General features: G+C 36.4%; 1 protein-coding gene across 1 annotated transcript in view; it reads left to right on the top strand.

The window, feature by feature from the left end:
• MAN1A1 (mannosidase alpha class 1A member 1) overlaps window positions 1-26,274 on the top strand; it is a 178,024-nt gene that overhangs the window by 47,217 nt on the left and 104,533 nt on the right. The window contains exons 4-5 of the mRNA XM_032157907.2: window positions 1,517-1,632; window positions 13,083-13,163. Of these exons, the coding sequence (XP_032013798.1) occupies window positions 1,517-1,632; window positions 13,083-13,163 (197 nt within the window). The remainder of the gene's footprint in view (window positions 1-1,516; window positions 1,633-13,082; window positions 13,164-26,274) is intronic.

Here is a 26,274-nt window from a genome sequence, read left to right as displayed (position 1 = left end):
AATTAGATCCAAGTATACAGTTACGTAAATGTTCATGGGGTGAAGGAGTGCATAGCGGGAAAGGGGAGTGAAGTTTCAAAGCATGTTTCAAGGGCATATTTTAAGACTAAGGAAAAAGGTTTCTACAGTTTGTTTCAAGGTTACATCTTGAGACTGGAAGAAAGGACAAAGAAAAACATTTTAAAATGCGTTTTGAAGCTAAACTACTCAATTACAATTGGGCATTATTGCACAATTCCACAGGACACCGTAAGGAATCTGGAGATAAGACGTGACTTGTTTGTTCTAAGTTTACAGGCTGAGTGCATGCCTCATGCCTCTAATTCCAGTACCCTGGAAGGCCAAAGTGGGAGGATTGCTTGAGGCCAGGAGTTTGAGACCAGCCTGAGCAACATAGCAAGACTCATCTCTACAAAAAAAATTTAAAATTAGCCAGGCATGGTGGCACACACATATAATCCCAGCTACACAGGAGGCTGAGGCAGGAGAATCACTTGTGCCTAGGAGTTTGGGGCTGCAGTGAGCTATGATTGCGCCACTGTACTCCACCCTAGGGGACAGAGCAAGACCCTGTCTCAAAAGAAAAAAAAGTTTATAGACTAAAAGATGCACACATGTAATTTTAATACAAGATAGAAGGTGATGAATGCCGGGGCAACATGAAGTCTCCATGTCATTGGAATTCAGAGGAAATAAACCACAGAAGTCAGGACTTGTAGGGGATGGAGGGCAGTTAGCATCAATCAGAATTCATACGGGGGTGAAATTTCATTTTAGAGTAATGTCTTCTTAGAACTGTCACTAAACAATTTTAGATCTAATTATATTTAGAGTTTTGCACAGGTGCACTTTGATGTAATTACGTTAGTCTTAGTAAGTCTGTTGCTCCTTGGTTTTAGGCCTATTCTTTTCTTGCTAGAGAATGCAATCACAGGCTGGGTGCAGTGGCTCACGCCTGTAATCGCAGCACTTTGGGAGGCCTAGGCGGGTGGATCACGAGAGATTGAAACCATCCTGGCCAACATGGGGAAACCCCGTCTCTACTAAAAACAAAAATTAGCCGGGCGTGATGGCATGCGCCTGTAGTCCCAGCTACTCAGGATGCTAAGGTAGGAGAATCGCTTGAACCCGGGAGGTGGAGGTTGCAATGAGCTGAGATCGCACCAACCTGGGCAACAGAGTGCACTCCAGGCTGGGCAACAGAGTGAGACTCCATCTCAAAAAAAAAGAGAGAGAGAGAATGCAATCACAAATGAAATTTCTAAGAGAAATTTCTGGGACATTTATTTTTTATAACTCAGAAGAAACTTTAAAGATTAGTATATCAGTCGATAGCCCATGATAATTTTTAGTTTGGTGCTGTTTTATACTTTCATTGAAAGAATTTTAGACTATGTTTAATATTATTGCTTATTAATAAATCCAGTATTACCCTCTCCCTTTCTTAGGTATGGTCAATTTACATATATTTTGTCTAGCCAAAGTATCGTATCAAATATTTTTCTGATCTTTTCAGGTAACATCAAAGGAGCAACTATAGTAGATGCCCTGGATACACTTTTTATTATGGAAATGAAACATGAATTTGAAGAAGCAAAATCATGGGTTGAAGAAAATTTAGATTTTAATGTGGTAAGTTGAATAAGAGTTGCTAATTCAGTCCTTAAATTTCAATTAACATGGATAAATTCTGTAGTGGGCCCTATTATTGTATTATAATGTACTCTAACAAAAATAATGCAACTTTAGATAGTATACAAGTATTATCTTATACTGTATTCTTAAATTGTCCTCACTACACGAATTTGTGTCTTTGTTTTTTGGCAAATTAAGAGTAACAGAAAAGAAATTAGTATTTATTGAGACCTACATGTGCCTAGTATTCTTGTTCAGTCCCACTGCAACTCTGTGAGATGGGCATTAATTTCACACGTTTGTATATTAAACATATGAACCTCAGAGGCTTACTCCAGACTGCACAGCTGGTTGTGTGTCAAGAGCTGTGATTCTGATGTCGGTCCGTGGGGCTCCAAGTGCTTATGCTTTTACACTGTGTCATGGTGTATCCAGCAGCAGCAGCAGCAGCAGCAGCATTCATTTTCCCGTAAAGCTTCAAATTTTGTGGATCTTATTCACCTCTCAGTAAAAATAAATTGATTATATATGTGATATATTTTTTTAAATTCTGTATGCTATCATTCTTAGCAAATATTTCAAGGCCCATTGTATACTGAAAGAAAGAATCAGAATTAAGGATAGTGAATACTTCTAATACTTCTTGATAATTTTGACTGGGGAGTACTACGTCTTATCAGCTCTAATTTGATAGTCATTGTTTTACTTTATAATGATATTGACAAAGAACTTATACTAAGAAAAGAAAGCATGTAGGCCATGGAATTTTTTAGTCATTCACTTAAGTGTGCGTTATCGGTATTATTTCTAATCTGAGACCACTTTGCAGAAATTCTCGTAAGTCTCTTGTCTGTCGGGTAAGCATTTGATAGTATCTGTAAATCCCAGTCACCATGCACAAGTAACATGCTGTATGCTGAAAGTGGACAAAGAGAATTTCCCTGCTGTTGCCTCTGCTTTGTGGCACTCTTGTTCTCTCAGAGACTAAATGAGGACACCAGTGTTAGGTAGAATATTAAGGATCAGTAAAGCTAAGTCTTTCCCCCATCTATTTCAATTGAAAACTTATATAAATTAAAAGTTTAGTATTTTGTTTCTACTCCCCTAATTAATTGCTGTATATACCGCATTTGGGAGACCTAAAAGACAGGCAGATGAGTCTGTGTTTAATTTGCCTAATAATTGAATCTAGAATATAAAGGAGATAGTATTCCGATCAATATTAAGGGACCTTGGGGATCAATGTGTTAAACCCTTCTATTTTAAACATGAGAGAACAGGCATAAGGAGCTAGTGATTTGCTCAAGGTTATGGAGCTATTTGATTAGAATGACCTGTGGTAGTGCTGATATTGATAGAGCTGAATATGAAAAATTAAAGCACTGGAAAAAAATTGTTTCATTTTGGAGGCTTGCTTTCTTAATTGTACTTCTGTGGGCCGGGCGTGGTGGCTCACACCTGTAATCCCAGCACTTTGGGAGGCCAAGGCAGGTGGATCACGATGTCAGGAGTTTGAGACCAGCCTGGCCAACATGGTGAAACCCCGTCTCTACTAAAAATACAAAAAATAGCCAGGCATGGTGGTGTGTGCCTGTAATCCCAGCTACTCAGGAAGCTGAGGCAAGAGGATCGCTTGAACCCAGGAGGCGGATGTTGCAGTGAGCCGTGATTACACCACTGCCCTCCAGCCCAGGCAGTAGAGCAAGATGCCGTCTCAAAAAAAAAAAAAAAAAAAAAAAACTTCGGTTCTACCTTATTAAAATCAGCTCCTACCTTCAAAAACCTGCAGGCTTTTCTTTAGCTATATATGAGACCGACTGATATCTGTCTTTTCAAGGAAGGGTAGGGGAATAATAACTAAATTCTTCTAAAACACTAATGATGGAAAACTGGAAAGCAAACTTTAATAACACTTGACTTATGAATAGTGTCCAAGTTTCTTACTGAATCTTGGGTTGGTCCATCTGATAATTGTTTGTTGCCCCAAACCTCCTCAAATATCATAGCCGTTTTTTTCTTTTCACGACCTGTGCAACCCGTGGTAGTCTGAGGAGCTCTGGACTTGGGGCCAGGGGTTGAGGTTGGTGGAGGATGAGGAGCAGTTTTACTTAAAATGACTAAGTGCAAAGGTAACAGACAAGATGTTACTGTAACAGAAGGCAGTTGGCTGTCCTCAAACCACCACAGGATGCCTTGAATGTGTTCCATGGGTCCTGGGGACCTGGGAGAAGGAAAGATGAATTTAGTAGGGGATATCAGACTATGTAGAAGAGAAGAATTTACTGGGCTTCCTTACTTGTAAGGTGAAAGGATTAGACTAACATTGAGTTATTGCAAAGATACTGAACTTTGAAGTTTTCTTTGTTTATTTAAATTTTTATTTTAGTTTTTTATAAAATTTTACTCAGTTAGTATGCAGACTTTTGCATATATATTTTAGGCCTGTTAATGATAGTTTTGGGTTATACCTTTCAAGATATAATTTTAAAATATATACAACTATTATGTATTCATAAAAATTAAATATATATATTTCAAAAAATTACAGGCATATTTCTCAAATGTCTTTATTATACTATTTTCTTAATATAAGAGGTCTTGAAAAATATTTGTTGCAGGTCTCTCTTTGGGTATTACCATGTTTTCCTTTTAAAAAATATGTTGTCAACAATATCCAAACAATATTGTTTCCCATATTAAAAATAGTAACATATAAATTCGGGAGAGATATATTGACTTACTTTTCTAATCATTACGTTGTGAAGTTTTCCAGCTTACTGTATTCTAGTTGGTTTTAATATGTCACATTAGAATTTGTCTTATATTCACCCATTCTATCCAGAAATCAAATGATTATTTTTTAAATTACAGGATTTTTCTTCAAAAAACATTGAGAAATTTTTCTCATTTATATGAAGAAAGGAGAAATTGAAAAAGCCTTAGCAAAAAAAAGAAAAATTATACTAAATAACATGTAGTATCATTCTAGCTTATAAATATTACTTATATTTTAGTTAACACTTTTTCCTGATAAGATATTCTAATTGACAGTGTAAGGGTATTATTAAAATAGTTGGACAGGCGCAGTGGCTCACTCCTGTAATCTCAGCACTTTGGGAGGCCGAGGCGGATGGATCATGAGGTCAGGAGATTGAGACCATCCTGGCTAACATGGTGAAACCCCGTCTCTACTGAAAATACAAAAAATTTCCCAGGCATGGTGGCACGTGCCTGTAATCCCAGCTACCTGGGAGGCTGAGGCAGGAGAATAGCTTGAACCTGGGAGGCAGGGGTTGCAGTGAGCTGAGATTGCACCACTGCACTCCAGCTTGGGCATCAGAGTGAGACTCAGACTCAAAAAAAAAAAAAAGAAAAGAAAAGTTAATGCATCTAAATTTATTGCAAAGGGAAAATAAAAATGAAACAAACACTATTGTTGAGAGTTGGTTTATCCTATTGTGCTCCTAAGTATAAACAAATTTTACACTCAAGAATAAATTTGTTAATGTGAAATATCCAATTTCTATCACTGAAAGATATAAAGTAAATGTTTTCTATTGGTTTATATTATAATTAACTAAAACTCATTTTCTTTTCATTAGGGCATAGGAAGTTGATCCATTTTGCATACTTGGTAGCACAAAGTTCAAATGACTTTAATATCTGGCTTAAAATAAGTCACTGGGATAATATGTTCTGGGGAGTAAGGAGCAAGGACTTCACAGAAGGAGCTTGTATTCAGTTCAAGTATCTGTAGAGGCACATAGATATTGGCAGAAAACCCTAAGTATTGACCCCATGAATGCATTTTCTAATTTTAACTCAAAGTAATCTTAGCACAAAGGATCTAAAACTGATTCTTGGTTAGTCACTCTTCATTCACTTGTGTTATTTACTAAGTATCTTCTAAGGATCAGGCATTTACCCTTATGGAGCATTTAGTCTAGCAGGAAAAGTAGTCAGAGAACTCCAGCTAGAGCCAGGCTATCTCAGGAGGGAAGAAATGAAAAGAGGAAACTACTATTTGGCCAGGCACGGTGGCTCACACCTGTAATCTCAACACTTTGGGAGGCCCAGGCTGGTGGATTTCTTGAGCCCAGAAGTTCAAGAACAGCCTGGGCAACAGAGTAAGACCCTCCCCGCCACCGCCATCTCTATTTAAAAAAAAACAAACTCCAGCCTGGGCGTCAGGGTGAGACTCCGTCTCAAAAAAAAAAAAAAAGGAAACTATTTAGTAATATGTGATACATACCAAGTATTATGATAGGTGATTTTTTTTTCTTTTTTTTTTTTGGAGAAGGAGTCTCGCTCTGTCGCCCAGGCTGGAGTGCAGTGGCGCAATCTCGGCTCACTGCAAGCTCTGCCTCCCGGGTTCACGCTATTCTCCTGCCTCAGCCTGTCCCAGTAGCTGGGACTACAGGCGCCCGCCACCACGCCCGGCTAATTTTTTGTATTTTTAGTAGAGACGGGGTTTCACCATGGTCTCGATCTCCTGACCTCGTGATCCGCCCGCCTCGGCCTCCCAAAGTGCTGGGATTACAAGCGTGAGCCACCGCGCCCGGCCGATAGGTGATTTTTTTCATGGGTGTATCTTGTTTAATCTTTGTGACAAGCATACAGAGTAGTAACTGGTATTTTTCCCTATATTTATAGATAAATAGGTGGTTAATTAGGCTGTCGCAAATTATGCAGCAAGATCCCTGGTTTGAACACAGTCTGCCTAACTCAATGACCTTGTGTTTTTTTAATTGGAGAAGAAATGCAAAGAATCGAGAAATATATAGGCAGCCAGAGAATTTGAGTCCTCTGAGATTAGGCATGTCATCTTAATATTAGATTACTAATTAGAGTTTATTGTTCAATAGTGATTTGATAAATATTTGTTAAATGAATGAGAAGTTAAGCCATCTTGTCCTACTTCCTGACAGCCTGTACTATACTCAGCTGGAAGAAGAGCTCAGGTGCAAGGAGCTGTATTGTCATCTGTTTGTATAGTTACGGATGATCTGGAGTTCAAGTCACTTGGTCTACCTGTTATTACCTAACCTATTTCCAGAACAGATTTGTAGTAGCCCCTGATAACAGGAAGATCAGTTGCATAAGAACAAATGATCAAGGGTTTCCTATTTGGGCATTTCTAATTTCAATTGTGTTCTTTTACTGGCACTTAAAACAATATTGGTCACCTAGAACCTCACATGAGAAATATTGAAAACTATCTTCTGTAATGAATTTTATAGAATATGTAGAATTTTTCTCCAGATAACAATTTCTTATATTAACCCTCTGTAAAAGCTAAAGCTGTGTTAAAATTTTCCTTAAAGCCATATTTCTGGACTGCGGTAAAGCGATATCTGAGTATGAGAGGCAGAGTCTTGAGAATGGCAAAGGATAGATGATCAGCCTGCTGTGGACACTAACTAGCAACACACTGCAACTGTGATCTTTGGCAAGCATCTGGATCATGCCTTTGGTTGTAATGAACACCTTGTGTTTTGGAGAACAGAAGTACTGGTGGCAACGGTGACTTTTTTTTTTCTTTAAAGATCCAGATTGCTTGCATACCCAGTTGGAATGCCCTCCTACTTTTCAAGAAAGTAACTTGTAGGGTTCCCTGTCAGGAGGATATATGTTGACTTCAAGAAGCAACTTTGGATCTTCTCAAATGCATGACTGAGTACTGGCTTAGGTCCAGAGGTCCATGCCATAGAGCATGAAAGAAGTTACTTTTGCCTTAGTGTTGCTCCTGAGAAAGGTCTGTTTTAGAGCCACATTACATCCTGATGGGTGCAGATAACTAAATTAATTATCCTGTTAAATGAAGTTATTGAGTGTGTTCCATCTGAATGCTAGGGAATACCTACCAAGAGTGATGATTTGGGTTTTGGTTTTCAGAGGATACTGTGCTGTTCTCTCTGATGGTAATTAGGGCTGCTGCTTGAGAGCCTCTGGACCTGCATGGTAAAACCAGTCTATTAACATAGAGAAGGTAGGTATTTGCATATCTTTGTGGCCCACAGAACTTGCACTTTGTTAGCAGTCTTTAGAGATTTGTCACATTGCTTAAATAGGAAACCAAAGGCTGCCAGGACACACTGTGACACACTGACTTACACTGTGAAATATTGCAATTTAATTGTTTAAAGGAGTTGTATACTTTTAATCCTCAAAGTGTTAATCCAGCACACACTTTGAAGTATCATTTATAAATAAAGGTGTATGCTAAGCCTAAACATAGGCGAGGCTTATTGGTAGTTACCAGTCTTTAATCAATGGTTTTGACAAGTCTCATGTTGTTTCTAACAAAGCCATTGATTAAAGATAAAGTATCGTTATCATGTGTTAGTAATGGAGCAGTTGTTATTTACATTGGATTTCAGTGAAACAGTTGATATTAAACGGAAATATTGCATTGGTATGTAGTGGGCAGTTATTAAAGCTTGCTTGATTCTCATGTATGATAATAATCCCGTACCCCAGGCTCATAATTCACTAAGTAGAAAGCTGATACAGAGTTTGGAGGAATAGCTAGCAAAAGAGTGGTCTCTGATTGTAGAGATCGGAGAATTGTCCTTTTAAAAACAAAAACTATTACACTTTGAGTTCACTCTGAAACTCAAACACTCAGAATAGAATTTAAATATGTCTGATAAGTTCTTTTCCAAGAAATATTTTTCCATTTAATGCAGTCAATCAGATCTGTCATGCTGTATGGAATCATAAGATAATAATTAAGGAGAATTCTAATACAAGTGTGACTCTAAATAAACATCATAAGACTTGAAGGTCCAAAGAAACAATTTATCTGTTCCTTAGGGAAAGCTTGCATCTCGATATAGCTCCTCAAGCAAAAGGAAACTGGCTGAATCTGTTCCAAAACGTAAATTTGTTATTTTCATTGTCAAGCCTGTTATTTCATTTAGTGAAATCTATTAAAATACATCATCATATAGCTAATTTTGGTGAATAAGTTGCCTATAAAAATGTCAAATTTCAGAGTTGTTTAAAGTGCTGTCTTGTCTAGTGTGAAGAGGTTGGTCTTTCAGGTACTCATTTGGAAACAGATTTTGAAGTGTTCATTTTCTCTGTTGCCTAGATGGGGTTAGATACTTCCTGTCCATGATCTCATGATACGTTGGTTCAGAAGAAGCCTTTCTTTGCAGAGAGATGGAGCATGATGTTAGGATTGGAGGAGGGAAGCATACAAAATAATTTATAAATTAGACTCTCTTTTTCATGTTAGCAGTCTTTATCACTTTATCTCTTAAATTTACATACATGTATAGTAAATGAGTAGAGAAAAATATACAGAAAAGGGATAAATTTAAGGTGGAAGTTATCAATCTCAAACACCCAAGACAATAATAGAGATTAGTACTGAGGCATAATTTTTTCATGATTTGTAATACTCATCTCTTGATTTTAGGTGTAAATTTAGGCATACCATATATTTTATTCAATTTATAGATGAATCTGGTTTAGTGTGTTCTTTGATTCAGTGGTCATTGCTGTAAATCAAAATGAAAGAACAATTTCTCCAATTCTGATTTTTTTATTGGTTGGTCTTAACCAAAAATTTCCAATCTCCTCTTGCTTATCAGTTGACATTAACTAATAGGTACATGGAATTTAAATAAAAGACGGGATGTACTTCTTAAACTGCCACTCATGTAACTGTGTACTAGAAGCCACTGAATACATGGGGCATACTGGAATGCAATCTTAAAGATTTAAAGGGGAAGTTAGTTTTATTTTAAAACAAACTCAGGTAGACTGCAAAATTCATGTTGTTAGGATAAATCTCACAAGATTTAGTGTTACAGCCTGCTTTGTCTACCTACTGTCTTCCCCCTGCTCCAAATACCCCCTCTGTCATTAGGGTAAGTCAGTAGAAAACTTTTAGAACATCATGACTATTAATAAGAATGTATTCATTTAAATTTATTATTTTAATGGAAATTAGAATCAGAAGTTTATAAAAATGGCCTGAGACCCTCATTTGTAGAAATTCACTTTTGAAAATCCAGATTTCATGCAAAATATATCAAGCCCCAAAGGAAGTTGGTCAGCTTCTATATTTCAAAAGAGGATTTTTAAGCCCTCAAGAAATAAGACCTCATATGGGCCAAAGAAGAAGAGTATTTATGATTCTAAAGTGTCTGATTTTCCAGCGACCCTGGGAAGGTAGGTTTTAGTTCGTTTAGGCTGAGCTGCACAGTGGTAGCGGCAACAGCTGTCTGTTGAGTGTATTACTAGCTATTGTATACATTGCTTTACATCATGGAGGAATGCATTGTCCCTTTCTACATATGACAAAACCAAGACTCAGAATAAATTAGTTATCTGGGACCTCAAACTTAGATGGCTTCCAAATCAGCCTTCAATCCCAGGTCTTTCTGATTTCTGCAGGATAGCCAACCAATTTGGTGTGGTGGGAGAATTTTTATCTTCTTAGTCCTTTTCATCTATGAATCTGTAAAGAGTGAACTAAAGGGTCTAAATTTCAGTCTTTTGGCCTAAAAACATAATACAACCTAGAATATTGAAAGAGACCTCAAATTAAGGTTTCTAAATTATTTAAACTTAACTTTGAAAAGGAGAGAGAAATAATTATATATTGGAAATTCGAATGTGGTTCTGGTTTTCAAACAGAGAAAACGGTGACTTGAGAACTAGTGATGGTGGTGGCATGATGTTCCAGAGCAAGATTTATTAAAGACAAGGACATAGCAGTCACTGGGATCCTTCATGGATTAACTAACAAACCAGATTTGCTTCTTAAACAGGCTCACTGGGCAGACTATTAGATCCATGAAATCCAAAGCCATAGCAAGTGACCTTGAGTATGGCACCTTGCAGGATCATTTCTCAATATCGTACAGTACAAGATAAATAGAATTTAGGTTTTAGAATACGTAATTGGATCAATAACTGGTTGAATAACTGCATCCAACAGTTGATTGATGTCTAGCTGAAGATATATTTCTGGTGGTGTTTGACATGACTCAGACCTCCACCTTGCAATAATTTTTATCAGATGTCTATATAAAGGTCCTGATTATCCAAAATTTTCACAAGAGGAAGAGAAAATGCATTATGTCAAGAACCTATAGCCAGAATAAGAATATAAGATCATCTTAACAGTCTTCAACAGGCAGAAATGTGGGAAACTGTTACCAGATTTAAAAACTGAAAAACACAAGTACTAATTGAGAGGAATATGATTTGAGGGTTTAAGTTTATTAGATTTTATTATTAGATATTATTACTCTTAAACATAGGAAACATAGTCACGTGAACCAAACTAAATATATGGATTATCTTCGCTTTTCCTTATCAGTAATTTTGTAGAATATTAAAGCCTTTGCCAATATTTATGTAAAACTCATTCAGAGTGATAGACCTCAAAGTTAAATTATACCTATATATAGTACTTTTAATCAGATTATATCAGGTGCACATTACAAATTATAAAATACAGTTAAACACACCAGTCTTATTTTGTGATGTTTTTGCCTAACTTTGACTTAGTAATTCTGTTTCCTAACTTGTTTTCATAATTGTCCTTTTATAGGAATTTTTTTGAATTTTTTTAACTTAAGCAGTTACTTGGCTTTAATTGTTAGATTCTTAAACCTTTTTACAGAGAGCATGTAAGGATAAAATTAATACATATCTCCTTTTTTTCTGGAAATATTTTATCCCACTAAAATGTAGACTCAAGTGAGCTTGAGGACCTTATCAGTCCTTATTGCCATTTCCCTATCACCTAGGACAAGGTCTGGCACATAGTAGTTGCTTGTTAAAGGAAATAATATCTCATGATTTTGACTAAGTTTATTTGCCAGATATTGACTCCATGTATTATAAATTGCTGTGAGTCCCATGATTATTAGTGAATGGTTTGATGTTAGGCAAAAGTGAACAACTACTCAGTAGGCCCAGTGAACATGAAAAGAAGCTAACTAAAGCTTGAAATGTACTTTATAATCTAAATAGTAGGTTAGCTATTCTAACTTATCTAGTAACAGAATGTAAGACAGATCTGTTTACTAATCAAGTATAAAATATTAGCAGTAATTACTAATTATATGACCATGAATAAAGAGACTTGGTGCATTATCATGTGAGGTGTATAGAAGTCAGAATAGCAGAGCCCTGAATCAGGAGTCACAGTACTCAAGTTCAAATCCTGCTTCTACCAATTATTAGTTGTCTGAACTTCAAAAAGTCACATTAACCACTGTAAGTCTCAGCTTCAACATTTTAAAATGGACATAAGAATAGTAATTAATTCATAATATCATTGTGAGGACTAAAAGAGTCTATATAAAGACATTAGCACAGCACCTGGCACGTTGTAAATAATAAAAGCAAGCTATTATTGATGCAAATAAGGGCTATTTCAGCATGGTATAGCATATATGATTATTATCATGTCCTTTATGCGAAGATGAAATATCTTCTCAGAGATGAGAAGAACAATCCCAAGCCACAGGCAAAAAGTTGGAAACCAGCATTAGAACCCAGGTCCTCAGATTCAAATCCTATTTGCAGTCCACCTGTGCATCATGATGAAAAGATTCCTAGACTAATGTTGAAGTACCAGCCTAAGTATAGGCTGGCCTTTCAGGAAGAAAAAGCAGACAAATGAATGAAATAAAGGAGAATGCAGAACAGAAAAAAAAAAAATGCCCTGGCCCCATTGCATTTACACAAATAGAGAATATCAAATATTATATCTGCTGTTGAAGAGAGAGGAAAGAATTTTATTTGACAAATATTTTTATAATTTTGTTTAGGAGTCAAAATTATTTTTATCTATTGCATTAATCCTTTTTCACACTGCTGATAAAGACATACCTGAGACTGGGAAGAAAAAGAGGTTTAATGGACTTAACAGTTTCACATGGCTTGGGAGGCCTCACAATCATGGCGGAAGGCTAGGAGCAAGTCATAACTTACATGGATGGCAACAGGCAAAGAGAGAAAGAGCTTGTGCAGGGAAACTCCCTTTTTAAAACCATCAGATCTCATGAGACTTATTCACTGTCACAAGAACAGCACAGGAAAGACCCCTCCCCATGATTCAGTTATCTCCCACCGGGTCCATCCCACAACATGTGTGAATTATGTGAGCTACAAGATGAGATTTGGGTGGGGACACAGAGACAAACCATATCATTTATTTTAAGTATGTTTTTTCCTTTATTTTTAAAAATTGTCATATAATGATTGTATGTATTTTGGGGGTCCGTTAGTGATGTTTCGATACACAGTGATATTTAATACCTTAATTTTAAAAGGGAGAACATTTCCCCATGTATATAAACTTCTCTGGGCAAGCATAAGATTTGAACAAAATTTAAATATTTAGTATAATTTATCACAGTAATGGTTTTCTGAATTGTGTACTATCATCATGTTTGAATTTTTTTTTTCCATAGAATGCTGAAATTTCTGTCTTTGAAGTAAATATACGCTTTGTTGGTGGACTACTCTCAGCCTACTATCTGTCTGGAGAAGAGGTAAGATGAAAAGTGGTATATAAATGTGAATTATAAAGTGTCTTAAACTACATTTTTGGTAAAATATGCCATTCGTGACATATATTTAGATGGAATCTATGGAATTTTTATATTTCAATGAAGCTGTAGCTTACACTGAATTTCTTATAATATGTACTAATTAAATGAGCAAGCTGGGGAAGTTTGGCAGAACATATTGTCAGGGAATGTTAAGTAATGCCTTTAGAAACTGGCTGTATTATGTTATGTATGGTGTGATTATAGCTACAAATTATATGTGCCTGTGGACAAATTAAAGAAGTTTAGTGTACTGGCAGGCTTGTGGATGAATTTTTTTCTTTGAGAATTATTTTAATGTTAATACAAATAAAAACTTTTTTAAATGAATAAAGCCTGGCAGGTAAGATATAAAAATTATAGTTTTTATGTAATTAAGGAGGTGAGACACTTAGCTACCAAGTAAACAGTCCTAAAGGCCAGCATCCCTGTATCAAGTGCTTTGGAGCTCTTCTTGAGTCAAGGCTTCATTAATTATCCACTGCTTGGAGCAAAGCAGGAATTTTAAATTTAGCTGCCTTTTATTGATAGATTAAGAAAGGATTTTTGTATCATCCTCATAAAGGGCACTGATGCTATTTTCTTGAAAGGTTTTGGACAACTTTATGAATATCGTAAGTGTCCACTAAGGGTTGTTGGAATGGGCCTCATCTTTAATGTTGACAGTGTTAAATGTTGACATTATGGAAAAACTGTCACATGTTTCAATTGCACATCAATCAGATTTGAGTTAGCCTCAGCATTCTGGCTGGGGAAACAATAGATCTTACCCAATGCAGTATTTCATGTATTGCTATGCTCCTTCAAACAGATTTAAGCAGAGCAATAAATGTTTAATGAGAAAAGCTGCTTTGACTTTATTCCTGTCTCTCAAGTACTTTCTTAACCAAAAGATACAACCCTCACAATCTTACATTTCCTCTCTGTTTAGATTTTATTCTACCTTAGATCTTTTCAAAGTATATAGATGACTTCTGTATTCGTCTATATCTCTCCTGTTTTAGTGTTAAATGTTGTTCATTGTGAACTCTGTTACCTTCTCAGCCAGGGTAATGTGATCCCCTGGTCTATTATGCCTCTTCCTCCCTTTTTTTTTGGCTTTTCCACTACCAGATAACTTCATTTGTTCAGTTCAGTTTAGGGTACACTAAGGATTAAGCCAAAACCAAAAACCCCAAAACCGTATATTTTTAAAAAGTTATGTTGAAAATTAACTAATGTTATTTTAGTTAACAGGTTTCTGCTTTTAGAATATTTGTCCTTGAGTATCCATTGCCAGGATGTTCTCATTGCTTTGGACATGATATACTAAGATGACCTTAGTTTTAACTTTTTCCATAATTTATGTGGATATGAGACAATTTGGAAGAAATAAGGATTGCATCCTTTTGTATCTGGGCTCAATTAGGATAATAAAGCATACAAAGAAAAACACATATGTATCTATTCTAAATATACATCATGTTTGATTAGGATACTTTTTCACTCAGTGTTTTAAGTTTACATACATATATGTGTTTCTATATATATGTATATATATAATTATAATACCCACAGATATTATAGTTTGCCTATAGATAAAATAATTTGCCTAAGACTTTCTAAGGATTTTTTTAATTCTGTATAGTGAACTTTAGTAAACAAATGGCTACAAAGAACACTTCTATTGCAAATAACTATTCTTTCAGTCTGTTTTGTCCTTATCACTATACAAACATGTTTTTATTACATGTAGGTTTTCTGTATTTTAATTTTTATGATAAAAATTTAAGATTTTTTCTTTTATTTTGATATCTGTAGAGTGTTTTAGTTATAGGGACCCATATTCTTAGCATGTTTTTTCTTATAGTTTCCAGAATGTTGAACAGTTAGATTATTTTCAGTATCTTTTTATTTTGAATAATATTGCTATAATCAATGAATATTCTCTGAAGTGGTGTTGGCAAGTGAAAATGATTAATACTGGATTGTTTTAACATCATCACTTGCCTATTTCTCCCAGTTACTTAGACCCTGACAATTGATTTTCATTTGATGAATGCATTCAGGGGAATTGGCCATTAGGAATGTGATCCAGAAAATTTTTTACCCCAGGTCTGTTCTTGAGCTATTTGTATTCATATCAGAAATTTTTTAAATGAGCATTCATTTAATAGAACACCAACATAGCAAATTATGAATAAGTTGGTTTTAAATAGTTGATAAAGTTTTATACCACACACTTTTTACAAAGATCAGACAGTTTACTAAGGTGTCTAGGACAATTCATCTTTCTATATATCTCATAGAGGGACTTTTAAACCACCATAATTTAACATTCTGATTTCATCACTGAGGCTCGGGAGTATTTTAAGAACAAATCACCATCAGAAGTAGATAGACCCCACATTGATATCAGCTCAAGATTCTTAAATTTATATGCACAAGCAGAAGTACTACCACTGATTTGTGATACAAGTTTCAGGAAAGTTACAGTTAGAAACACTGAACAATAGTTAAGAATCCCAGCAGAAGTCTAAGCTACCAAAAAAAAATAGAAATATGAAGTACCTGTAGTAAACTTTGATTACAGGCATATATTCAAAAATTTGAAACCACCTAGCTCAGTTAAAATATTTTGTAGCACCATAAAAAAGTCAAGCATCAATATTTTCAAATGCTATATAAGAAAGTCAACCACAAGAATTACAAACAGATAGGATGGGGATAAGATGAATATTAAATAGGAAGGATCAGTATTAAAAATAAATTTAAAAGGTAGCACTGCTCTATTATAAGCTGGAAGGGAGCTAAAATTCTCACTGGAGATAGTAAATATAGCAGCATCTAGAATATGATTACCCAAAATATGTTCTAAAGACCACTAGTTTCTTTTGATATGGCAGGATAAATCTGTATCTGTATACATACTAAAAATAAGTTTGGGAAGAGTTACATCGTGTATTCTTTCTTGGAAATTCAGAATGCACAAAAAAAGAAGTGAATTAACTTTTATTTATCCTTGCATTTTCCACACTTACTTAACGATAGCCTTCCTCTATTAAAAAAAAAGTGACATCTGCTAACAGTAAATTAGAATTATTTTTCAGAACAAATTTTGGAAATACTACTACAGAGTAAGAGTAAAGCAAAGATGATATTGAAATTGACAAGTGCAAAACGTGTAAAATATGACATTGCAAGAGAAGATGACACGTAGAAAAGAATTTATGTGAATATACCATATAATATTATTTGTTTTACAACAGAAACCAATAGCTATATTGAGCAGAAAGTCAATATAATAGGACATAGAAATGTTGCAGAATCAGAGAGAGGGCTGAAGAGCTACCTCCTTTCCCTTCCCCCTGTCTCTCTTGCTCCCCCTCTGGCCATGTGTGACACGTGCTCCCTCTTCACCTTCTGCCATGATTGTAGGTTTCCTGGGGGCCCCACCAGAAGCAGATGCTGGTATTATGCTGCTTCTACCATCTGCAGAACCATGAGCCAAAATAAACCTCTTTTCTTTATAAATTACCCAGCCTCAGGTATTCCTTTATAGCAACACAAAACAGACTAATATAGTAATTAAATTCTTTACAATATTTTTCTTATTCTATAGACATGAAAATTTTAGGAAAATATGTACATTATACCTCCAATCAAAATATAACATTAGAAATGTACACATATTTAAAATGGTAAAACGACTTGAAAATTTAAAATCTCTCAAATAACTAGATCAAGGAATGAGTATATAATATTAGACTACTTAACAACTACAGTATAAGCATCACATTAAATTTGTTGGAAAGCAGCCAGAGTTATACTTAAAAAAATACATAGCTCCAAAGGTCTGTATTAAGAAAAAATAAATATGTGGTTAAGTCTATATTTCATTAATTTAGGGAAAAAAACAAAAAGACATAACAAAAATAAGAATATAAATAGATTGCAAAATGAAAGAAAAGCTGATAAAGCTTTCTCTGCCCCTTCTCAACAGCGTCCTTATTGAGACATTCTTCTGGGAAAGACCTTGAGAGCAGTAAGAACCATGTTGTTCACTTATTAAGAGACAAAGTTTTGATGACTGTGAGTTTGAGTGGCCCCCTCAGCAGGAAGACCCTTCTAGGCATGTTTTGGTATAGTGTCCTCACCTGTACAGAGCAGCACATGGAAATGGTGCTTATCAGATTGGGCGATGATTGGGATAAAGCTGTGAGAGATGTGCTCCAGATTACAATCACTATTTGGAAGAAATCAAATATCTCTTCAGCAGATATTGGATGAGTGCCAACTACATGTCAGACACTGCTCATGGCCTCAAGATATGCCTGAGATAAAATAGCCCCCAATCCCTGGCCTTCCGGAGCTTACATTTTAGTGATTAAATGTAGCTCATAAACCAAAACTGGAAAACTTGATGAGACCTGTAAGAAAAAAAGTTGATGTTCTGGTTGGTCGGTTTTGTTATTGGAATGACATGCCAGTACACAGGGAGAAAACCGACAGTGATGTTCATCCAACTGACCTTCATACTGCCAGCATCTCCCCTCTTCAGTCTCTTCCCCACTGTGGCACTAAGGAAAGTTGTCATCACTCCACACAGTCTTCTTGCAAATCACCACTGGTCCATGTGGCCTTAAAAGTTGAGTCATTTTGATTTGGCCTACAAAGCCTTTGTAATTCAGCCTCAGCCTACCTTTTCTGGTTTCCTTCATAACAGTTCTCATGGACCTTCCACTGTATAACAGACCCTTTTTCTTCCAAAAAACTCACCAAGCACTTCTGTGTACTTCTTATATCTGCATTCCCTCTACCTAGAATGGCTTTCACCCTGCTCCTCCCACCCGCCAAGATAGATACAGCCCCTCCGAGGCCCTCCCTGGCTGCACAACACAAAGACACCCCACCCCCTCCCCCTTCACTTCCTTTCCTGCATTCTCTGCATATGCTACTATTATAGTTCATTGTTTATGGCTCTGTGAGCCCTCTCACCTACTCACTCCCTTTTCCCCAGTAGGATTTGTACAACTCAAAAATAAAAATGACGTTTCTGCTGTTTTCATATCCTCATGGTTAGCACTGTATGCCTGGCACTAGAAAACATTTAGTAAATGTTTAGTCATTTAGTCATTGACTAAAACTCTTCAACAGGTTTTCTGTGACCTTTACTTTTTAAAACCCCAACAGAAAATTCTTCCTTTTTATCTGTTCTGTACATCCTGATTCTCTGAAAAAGAAAGTTTTGAAAATGAGCTGGAGACTATTTGTAGATTATATCATTACTAAATACAGTAGGTCATTTATTGTAGACCTTTAAAATAGATTTGACATAGAGCATTCTGAAATTATAAAACTAAGAAGAAATTATAAAAAGTAAATGTGAAAGTGATTCTACAAGATATATATATGGTCCTTAATTTGAGGAAACTAACTAAAACTTAGTGACACATTTATGCCAATTTCCTAGAAAGGAACAATTTTAATTATATTTATCAGGTGATACTGATTGTTATATTAATGTAATTATATAATTATGTAATTATTGTATGTTAATGTGTTTGGCCCTGTGATTTCTTAGAGGTTTAGATTTAGCCTTGCATATATTTTAAATATTAATTTACTATTTGGCATTATTGAAATTTTTATAATAAAGGAATGTAAAATACTGAATAGCTAATATTTTCATTTAAAAGTTTAATTCAGCAAAACAGAGAATTGTGATTTTGCTTATTATGTTTATAATTAAATTTCCATGGTTAATGAGTTATAGCTGTTACACATTGACTATTCCATTATGATTGGTAAATTTAATTTGTACTTTAAAAGGAATATAGGAGTGTACAGAGTTGATTCAAAAACAACACATACTTTAGTCAGAAGAAATTACTACTTTTTCTTGTCCTAGAGTCAATTACAGAAACCATACGTACCCCTTAACTCAGATTTGTTCTGTTTGTCCCTCTGCATAAGCCCTATCTTGTACTGATAATTGTTTTTGAAAGCATAGTTTTATAAGCTGTAAAAATTTTATCTCCACAATTCATGAGCACATTTCTACATGTCACTAGTAATCCCAGCCCTAAAACTTATTTATACTTAATGTGTAAATGGTAGAAGCTGGCCTAGCCCTTGATCTCATTGCCAAGTGAGTGCTTGAAACCTAACGGGAAGGGAAAGTGAGAAAATTCAGTTGTTTTGTTTTGTTTTGTTTTGTTTTGTTTGTTTTCTGAGACGGAGTCTTGCCCTGCTCCCAGGCTGGAGTGCAGTGGTGGGATCTCGGCTCACTTCACTTGATCCTCCTCCTCTCAGGTTCAAGCAGTTCTCCTGCCTCAGCCTCCCGAGTAGCTGGGATTACAGGCTTCCGCCACCATGCCCGGCTAATTTTTTGTGTGTGTGTTTTTAGTAGAGATGGGGTTTCACCATGTTGGCCAGGCTGGTCTCTATCTCTTGACCTCATGATCCACCCGCCTCAGCCTCTCAAAGTGCTGGGATTACAGGTATGAGCCACTGCACCTGGCCAAATTCAGTTGTTTTTTAATGAAATATTTTTATCCCTTTTAGTTTAGCATAGTTCCCTACACATAGCAGCAAACTACAAATTCGTATCAGTGAGAAATAGGCCTGTGTTATCATTCAGCAACAGCCTGAAATCTCAATGGATTAAGACAGCATGTTCTACCTTGACTCTGCTTCTCATCATCCTTTCCTTCAGAGTCCAACCTGCTGGGGCAGCTGCCATCTAGGTCATTTCTAGTTGTCATGGCGAAGAGGGAGTGGTGGCAAAAGAGATTCTGGCAAATCCCACACTGGCTTTTAATGCACTTGTCTGAAAGACCCATGTTACTTCAGCTTACATTTCATTGGCCAGAGCAAGTCATAGGGCCACCACAACTTAAAGGGGTGAAGAGATGGTGATGAATAGCATTCATGACCACCACAGCGACCACTGACGGGTTAGACTGTGCAGCCCTCTTGACAGCCCAGAGTAGCAGAAGATAAGAATTACTGAGAAGATAACTTTGTCAAGAGTCCCCAAACTGGAGCCAGGCAGTCTCACTGAAAAAAGCCTTCCATAAAGTGGCACCAAAGTAGTAAGGGTGACGAGTGTGACTTGGGATACGAATCTTCACTAACACACATCTTCACTAAATTTTCAAGTAAAAAGCACTTGTTTACGAAGTTTCCCCTCTCCTGAAATTAACCTTCTACTCTGTAGGCTTCTCCCCGGCCTTCCAGATTTCAAACAGTGAAGTTGACAGACAGTCATATACTGCCCTCTATACCACCACTGCTGTTGTCTGTGGTGGGAGCCAGTTGCTGTTTGGCAGCGGCCTGCCGTGTTGCCTGGATGTTAAAGACCTGGTGCTTTTCCTTCCACCACTTTTTCTTTGATTTAAGTACTCACTAGGTCAGTCACTTCTCATTTTTCAAAAGGCTAATGAAAGAGATGAGGTAATATGTTCTATTTTGATTTATATTGAATCACTTTATAATTCATAATGACTGTTGAAACCAATACTTCAAATCATTTTTATTGCCTGAGTCGTATTGACACGGATTTCTAACACAGATTTTTGCCTGTGAGTGAATGATTTTCAACAAAAGTTGTTTTTTCCAGGAATGTTCTTGCAAATTATTTTTCTTTCAAATTGTGATCTCCTTTAGAGGGGTATATAAGATAGCTGTAGCAAGAAATTTAAAATTTAATAGGGCTAGCAGAAAATGCCTCAGAATTGTGATAATTTACCGTCTGGTAATTTCATTCATTAAGTGAATCAGCAGATGCTTATTGAATACCTGCTTTGAGGCACTGCAGTTGGTGCTGCAGAAACAACAGTGAATAAGAGAAACAGTCCCCATGGACAAATGTTAATTCAAATATTAATTTCACAACAACCCTATAAAGTAGGAGTAGGAACTGTTTTTATTCTCATTTTATGGAGGAAGAAACAGAGGCACAGAGTGTTATTTGCCCAAGGACATGCAAAGTAGCAGAGCTAGGCTTCAAACTTGGGCATTCTGGCTCCCAGCTACTGAATAGCAGCTAGACATTAGAGATCTCAAGCACAGAAGATAAGATATCAATAGGCCTGAACCCATGAGTCATCAACAACTAAATGATAATTGAAAGAATGGACAGGAATAAGATTGTCCAAGGCATTATACACTGAGAAAATAGGCCTTAATATTTAAGTGTTGATGAGAAGAAGGAGCTAGAAAAGGAGACTCAGAAGTCGTGGTCTGGGAAGTAGGAGGGAAACTAGTAGAATGTGACATCACAGAGCCCAAGAGAAAATAACTATTTTGAAAACAGATGTTCAGTTGTGTCAAGTGCTGCTGCTAGAAGTTGTATAACGGACTGTCTTTAGCATCTTACAACATGGAGGTCATGGATGACTTTATGGAGGGTACTTCGGTAGAGTAATAGGATAGAATCCAAATTGTTTTTGGTTGAAGAAGAGAAGGTGGTAAGGAAATTAAGATTAGTTCAAGGTCTTTAAGCAGTTAGGGGAAGGTGGCATTCACGAAAACAGATGGCCTTTGGGGAGGCATCCTTTGCAATATGAGAAAGTGGAGGAGAAGGTAGGAATACGAGAAGGTAGGAATACAAGTAGGTAACTTGTTAGACTTGTTGGCAAATAAATGAGATAATTATTCTCTGGTGGATCCTGTTAAATACAAGACAAGGATTTCTGCTGAGACTTAGGGGAAGAGGAGAGATGTTTGATGTGAACGTGTACAGTTTAAAATTGTCATTCCAAAGGGTTGACTACAGAAACATGGTAGAGGTTCTGGACAGTGTCTAGGCTGGTAGCCATGAATTTATGGTAGCCTCAGTCCTCCTAAGTGTATGATACTTTTTCCAACAGTGCTCAGCACTTCAGGTACAAGCATGGAGAAGGCAGTTAGTTGGTTTTAGTTGAGGTTTGGTAGCCAGGTAACACGGAAAGGCATGGATTTTAAAGTATTGGCAGAATTTATTGAATGTATAGACCATGCAGTCCAAGATTAATATAAGGCATTAGGAAAAAGGCAGGTAAGTAGTGGTTAGAGAGAAAATGGACTGGTCGAATTGCTTGAGGTTTAGCTGAAATAGCATAGGAGTAGTAGCCATAATTTAACAGGTTATTGGAAGCTTTTAAAGTTAAGGCTATATGGTGGGATGTATGAATTAAAAGAGTTTTTTTTAATGGAGCAGTTTTAAGTGATGTCATAATCTAGGATAACATGAGATTGAGTGGTTGAGTCTATCTGCATGGCTGTGTTAGTCCATTTTGTATTGCTATAAAAGAATACTGAGGCTGGGTAATTTATAAAGAAGAGATTTATTTGGCTCACGGTTCTGCAGTCTGTATAAGCAAGGCTGCAGCATCTGCTTGGCTTCTCGTGAAGCCTCAGGAAGCTTTCCACTGATGGCAGAAGGCAGTGGGCGAGCAGGCATGTGACACGGTCAGAGAAGGGACCGAGAGAAGGGAGGTGCCATACTCTAAACAACCAGATCTCATATGAACTCACAGAGCAAGAACTCATTCATCACCAAGGGGACTCATTCATCACCAAGCGATTCATGAGGGATCCGTCCCCATGATCCAAACACCTCCTACTAGGCCCCACCTCCAACATTGAGGGGGGCACATTTCAAGATGAGATTTGGAGGGGACAGATATCTATTATCACTGACTATGCAACATATTTCAATTTTAAAAATAATAAGATATAAAAATTGATGTTTAAAAAAAATCTAAGTACCAGTGAACTGATTTTTAATACTGCTAAAATATAAACGCTTTCTATAAAATTCGTAAGTCCATACTAAAATATGTACTGAGCAAAGGTTCCTGCTTAAACAAAAAGCAGAGGGAAATATTCATGCAGAATGAAGTTTAAATATGTGATTGTTGAACAAACATTATGACTCTAGAGCCTTAAGAAGTAAGTCAGATAATTAGAGTTGGCAGTAGAAATGTAAACAACACGAATATCAGCTAATGAGCTGGATTTTAATGCAGCTATACCTATACAGAGCTGTTTCTTCTAAACTATACTGGAATTTCATCTGCATAGATAAATGTAGACAGTTTGATCGTGGTGCTGTGAATTTGTTTTGGATTTTTGTCATTGGTTTTTGTTTTGTTTTGTTTTTTCAGAAATGAGGGTCTCTCTGTCACTCAGGCTGGAGCACAGTGGCACGATCATAGTTTACTGCATCCTTGAACTCCTGGGCTCAAGGAATCCTGCCTCAGCTCTCTGAATAGCTGGGACTATATATACACACCACCATGCCTGGCTAATCACTTTTATTTATTTATTTATTTATCTATTTATTTATTTTTACTTTTTTTTTTGAGATGGAGTCTTGCTCTGTCGCCCAGGCTGGAGTGCAGTTGTGCAATCTCGGCTCACTGCAAGCTCCACCTCCCAGGTTCATGCCATTCTCCCACCTCAGCCTCCCGAGTAGCTGGGACTACAGGCGCCCACCACCACACCCGGCTAATTTGTTGTATTTTTTAGTAGAGACGGGGTTTCACCATGTTAACCAGGATGGTCTCGATCTCCTCACCTTGTGATCCACCCGCCTTGGCCTCCCAAAGTGCCAGGATTACAGGCTACTTTTTATTTTTTTGTAGAGATAAGACCTCACCATTTTGCCCAGGCTGGTCTTGAACTCCTGGCCTAAAGTGACCCTCCTGCCTCTGCCTCCCAAAGTGCTAGGACTATAGGTGTGAGCCACTGCCCCTGGCCTGGATTTCTTCTATAAATTAAGTCTTAATGTATGAAACTATCATTTGATTCATAAAAAAATTTGTTTTTGTTAAAAATTTTTATGGTCTGGGAATTAGGTGCCTTCTAAAGGAAGTCCTCTAAAGATTTCATTTGCCAGACTTTCTTGTGTTATCACTTTATGATGTAGATTTATGGTTTATGTATTTTTTTAAGTTTTTTTCTTTAAAACATTTTAGAAAATAGTTCATTGACAGATCATAGGGTTAACCATTTTAATAACAAATTCACTTCTGCTACATGATGAAATGTTTTCCCAAGAGAGGTCATATATCTGAGTATGCCACAATTTGTTTGCATTTGAAAGCAAACAGCTCCAGTCTTATAATTTAGCTGAAAATTCATTTAAATTGATAATAAAATAAACATAAGCCTTGAGGGCAATGTTTGTTTTTAACTTAACAGTTGATCTTTATTTTATAATAATTTGAAGTATCCGATTCCTCTGAAGTAATACAAATAGAGATTCTAAGGTCCTTCAAAAACAAGGAAATTCCGGAGCTTTAATAGGATAGGCGTAGAACAGAAGAATTTTTTTCATGGCTCTTTATTCTAAACACTTTTGTTTTTCATTCTTGCCATTAGGTAGAAGGCTAGAGTTAGAAAAGATAAGCAGAAGAGATTGTCATCTTAGTTCTATAAATACCATTTAGGTTGATGCATTTACTTGTGTAATCATATTTTATGTTATTTTTAGTTATTGACAAAACAATACCCACAGTTACTCTAATTTATAAATTACTGCTAACTTATGTGTTTCAGTTCTTAAGTCTAACTTAATATTATGATTATTAAATAGTGACTTCCTTAGTTTTCTCTCATGTAGTTACTATAGTCAGGTAGAAAGAACACTGTATAATACAGTTTAGGCTTAGCTATTAAGGCAAATAACAACTCCAGCATGTATGAGTTTCTGCCGTCTAATGCTTTATAACTAGACTTAGAATAATACTAACTTAGAATTAAGCCCTGAATAACTAGTTATAGTAGACTTCTCTCTATCATCTGGTCAGGCTTCCAATTTTTAACATGTCTAGTCCCTTATGATTCACTCCTTTATTCAGCAAATGTGTTAAGCATCTATTATGTTCCATACCATATTCTAGTCTCTAGAGGATTCAGCAGTGAACAAATTAGACAAAGTTTCTGCTTTCGTGAAATTTACATGATAAGGGGGTAAAATGTTAAACAAGTTCACAGGATAATTTTAGATGGCAATAAGACCTCTGAAGAAAATACAATATAACCATGCGATAAAGTTATGGAGGGTGGGAAAGGGAGATGATGAGGACTACTTTAGGCCAAATCGAAGCCACAGTCTGAATGACATAGAAGGGTCAACCATGGAAGATTTGGAAGAAATCACATTCTAAACAGAGGAACTTAAGAGTTCTGTATTGATGGTTCATTTCTTTCTTTCCTTTGAAATGAAGAAGAGGAGAAGGAGGGCAGCAGTGGTGATAAAACTGTTTTTTTATGGTTTATTTTGTGCCAAGTACACAGTATCAGTACTGGGGTAATTACACTGAAGCTCTGAGAAGCTAATTCCTTAGCCATATAGGACATGACAGAAATGGGATTAGACTGCTGTCTGTAGCAAAGCACATGACCCTGTCCACATATTATTCCCAAAACCAGTGTTGCCAGGGTTGGTACCACAACTTTTCTTCCTTTTCTGTTTAGTTGCTCATCAGTTGCATACCTAAATCTCATAAAAATGAACTAGCAGTTGCCGGGCATGGTGGCTCACGCCTGTAATCCCAGCACTTTGGGAGGCCAAGGTGAGTGAATCACCCGAAGTCAAGAGTTTGAGACCAGCCTGGACAACATGGTGAAACCCCATCTCTACTAAAAATTAAAAAATTAGCTGGGATGGTGGTGCATGCCTGCAGTCCCAGCTACTCAGGAGGCTGAGGCGGGAGAATTGCCTGAACCCGGGAGGCAGAGGTTGCAGTGAGCCAGGATCATGCCACCGCACTCCAGCCTGGGCAACAGAGTGAGACTCTGTCTCAAAAAAAAAAAAAAAAAATGAACTAGCAGCAACCTTCTAGCCCATGAAATCTTCCACTTCTTGAGCAACAAAGAATAATTAAGTTATGAAAACTAAACCACAATCACACTTATAATGCTTATGAGTTAATAGGTTTTTGCACAAGTTATGTTTGAAAATATTTATTCATTGCACTTAAGTCTTTCTCAAAACACAAAGCTGTCCTTGAATTTTTAATATAGTTCATTAAATTGAAAAAATTCTCATTTTCTTTCTCCATGTTTTTATTCCTCAATC

The sequence above is a fragment of the Hylobates moloch genome, unplaced genomic scaffold (assembly GCF_009828535.3).
Source record: "Hylobates moloch isolate HMO894 unplaced genomic scaffold, HMol_V3 SCAFFOLD_2, whole genome shotgun sequence".
Lineage (NCBI taxonomy): Eukaryota > Metazoa > Chordata > Mammalia > Primates > Hylobatidae > Hylobates > Hylobates moloch.
The sequence above is the reverse complement of the archived record's forward strand: the minus strand, read 5'-3'. Positions and strand labels throughout refer to the sequence as shown.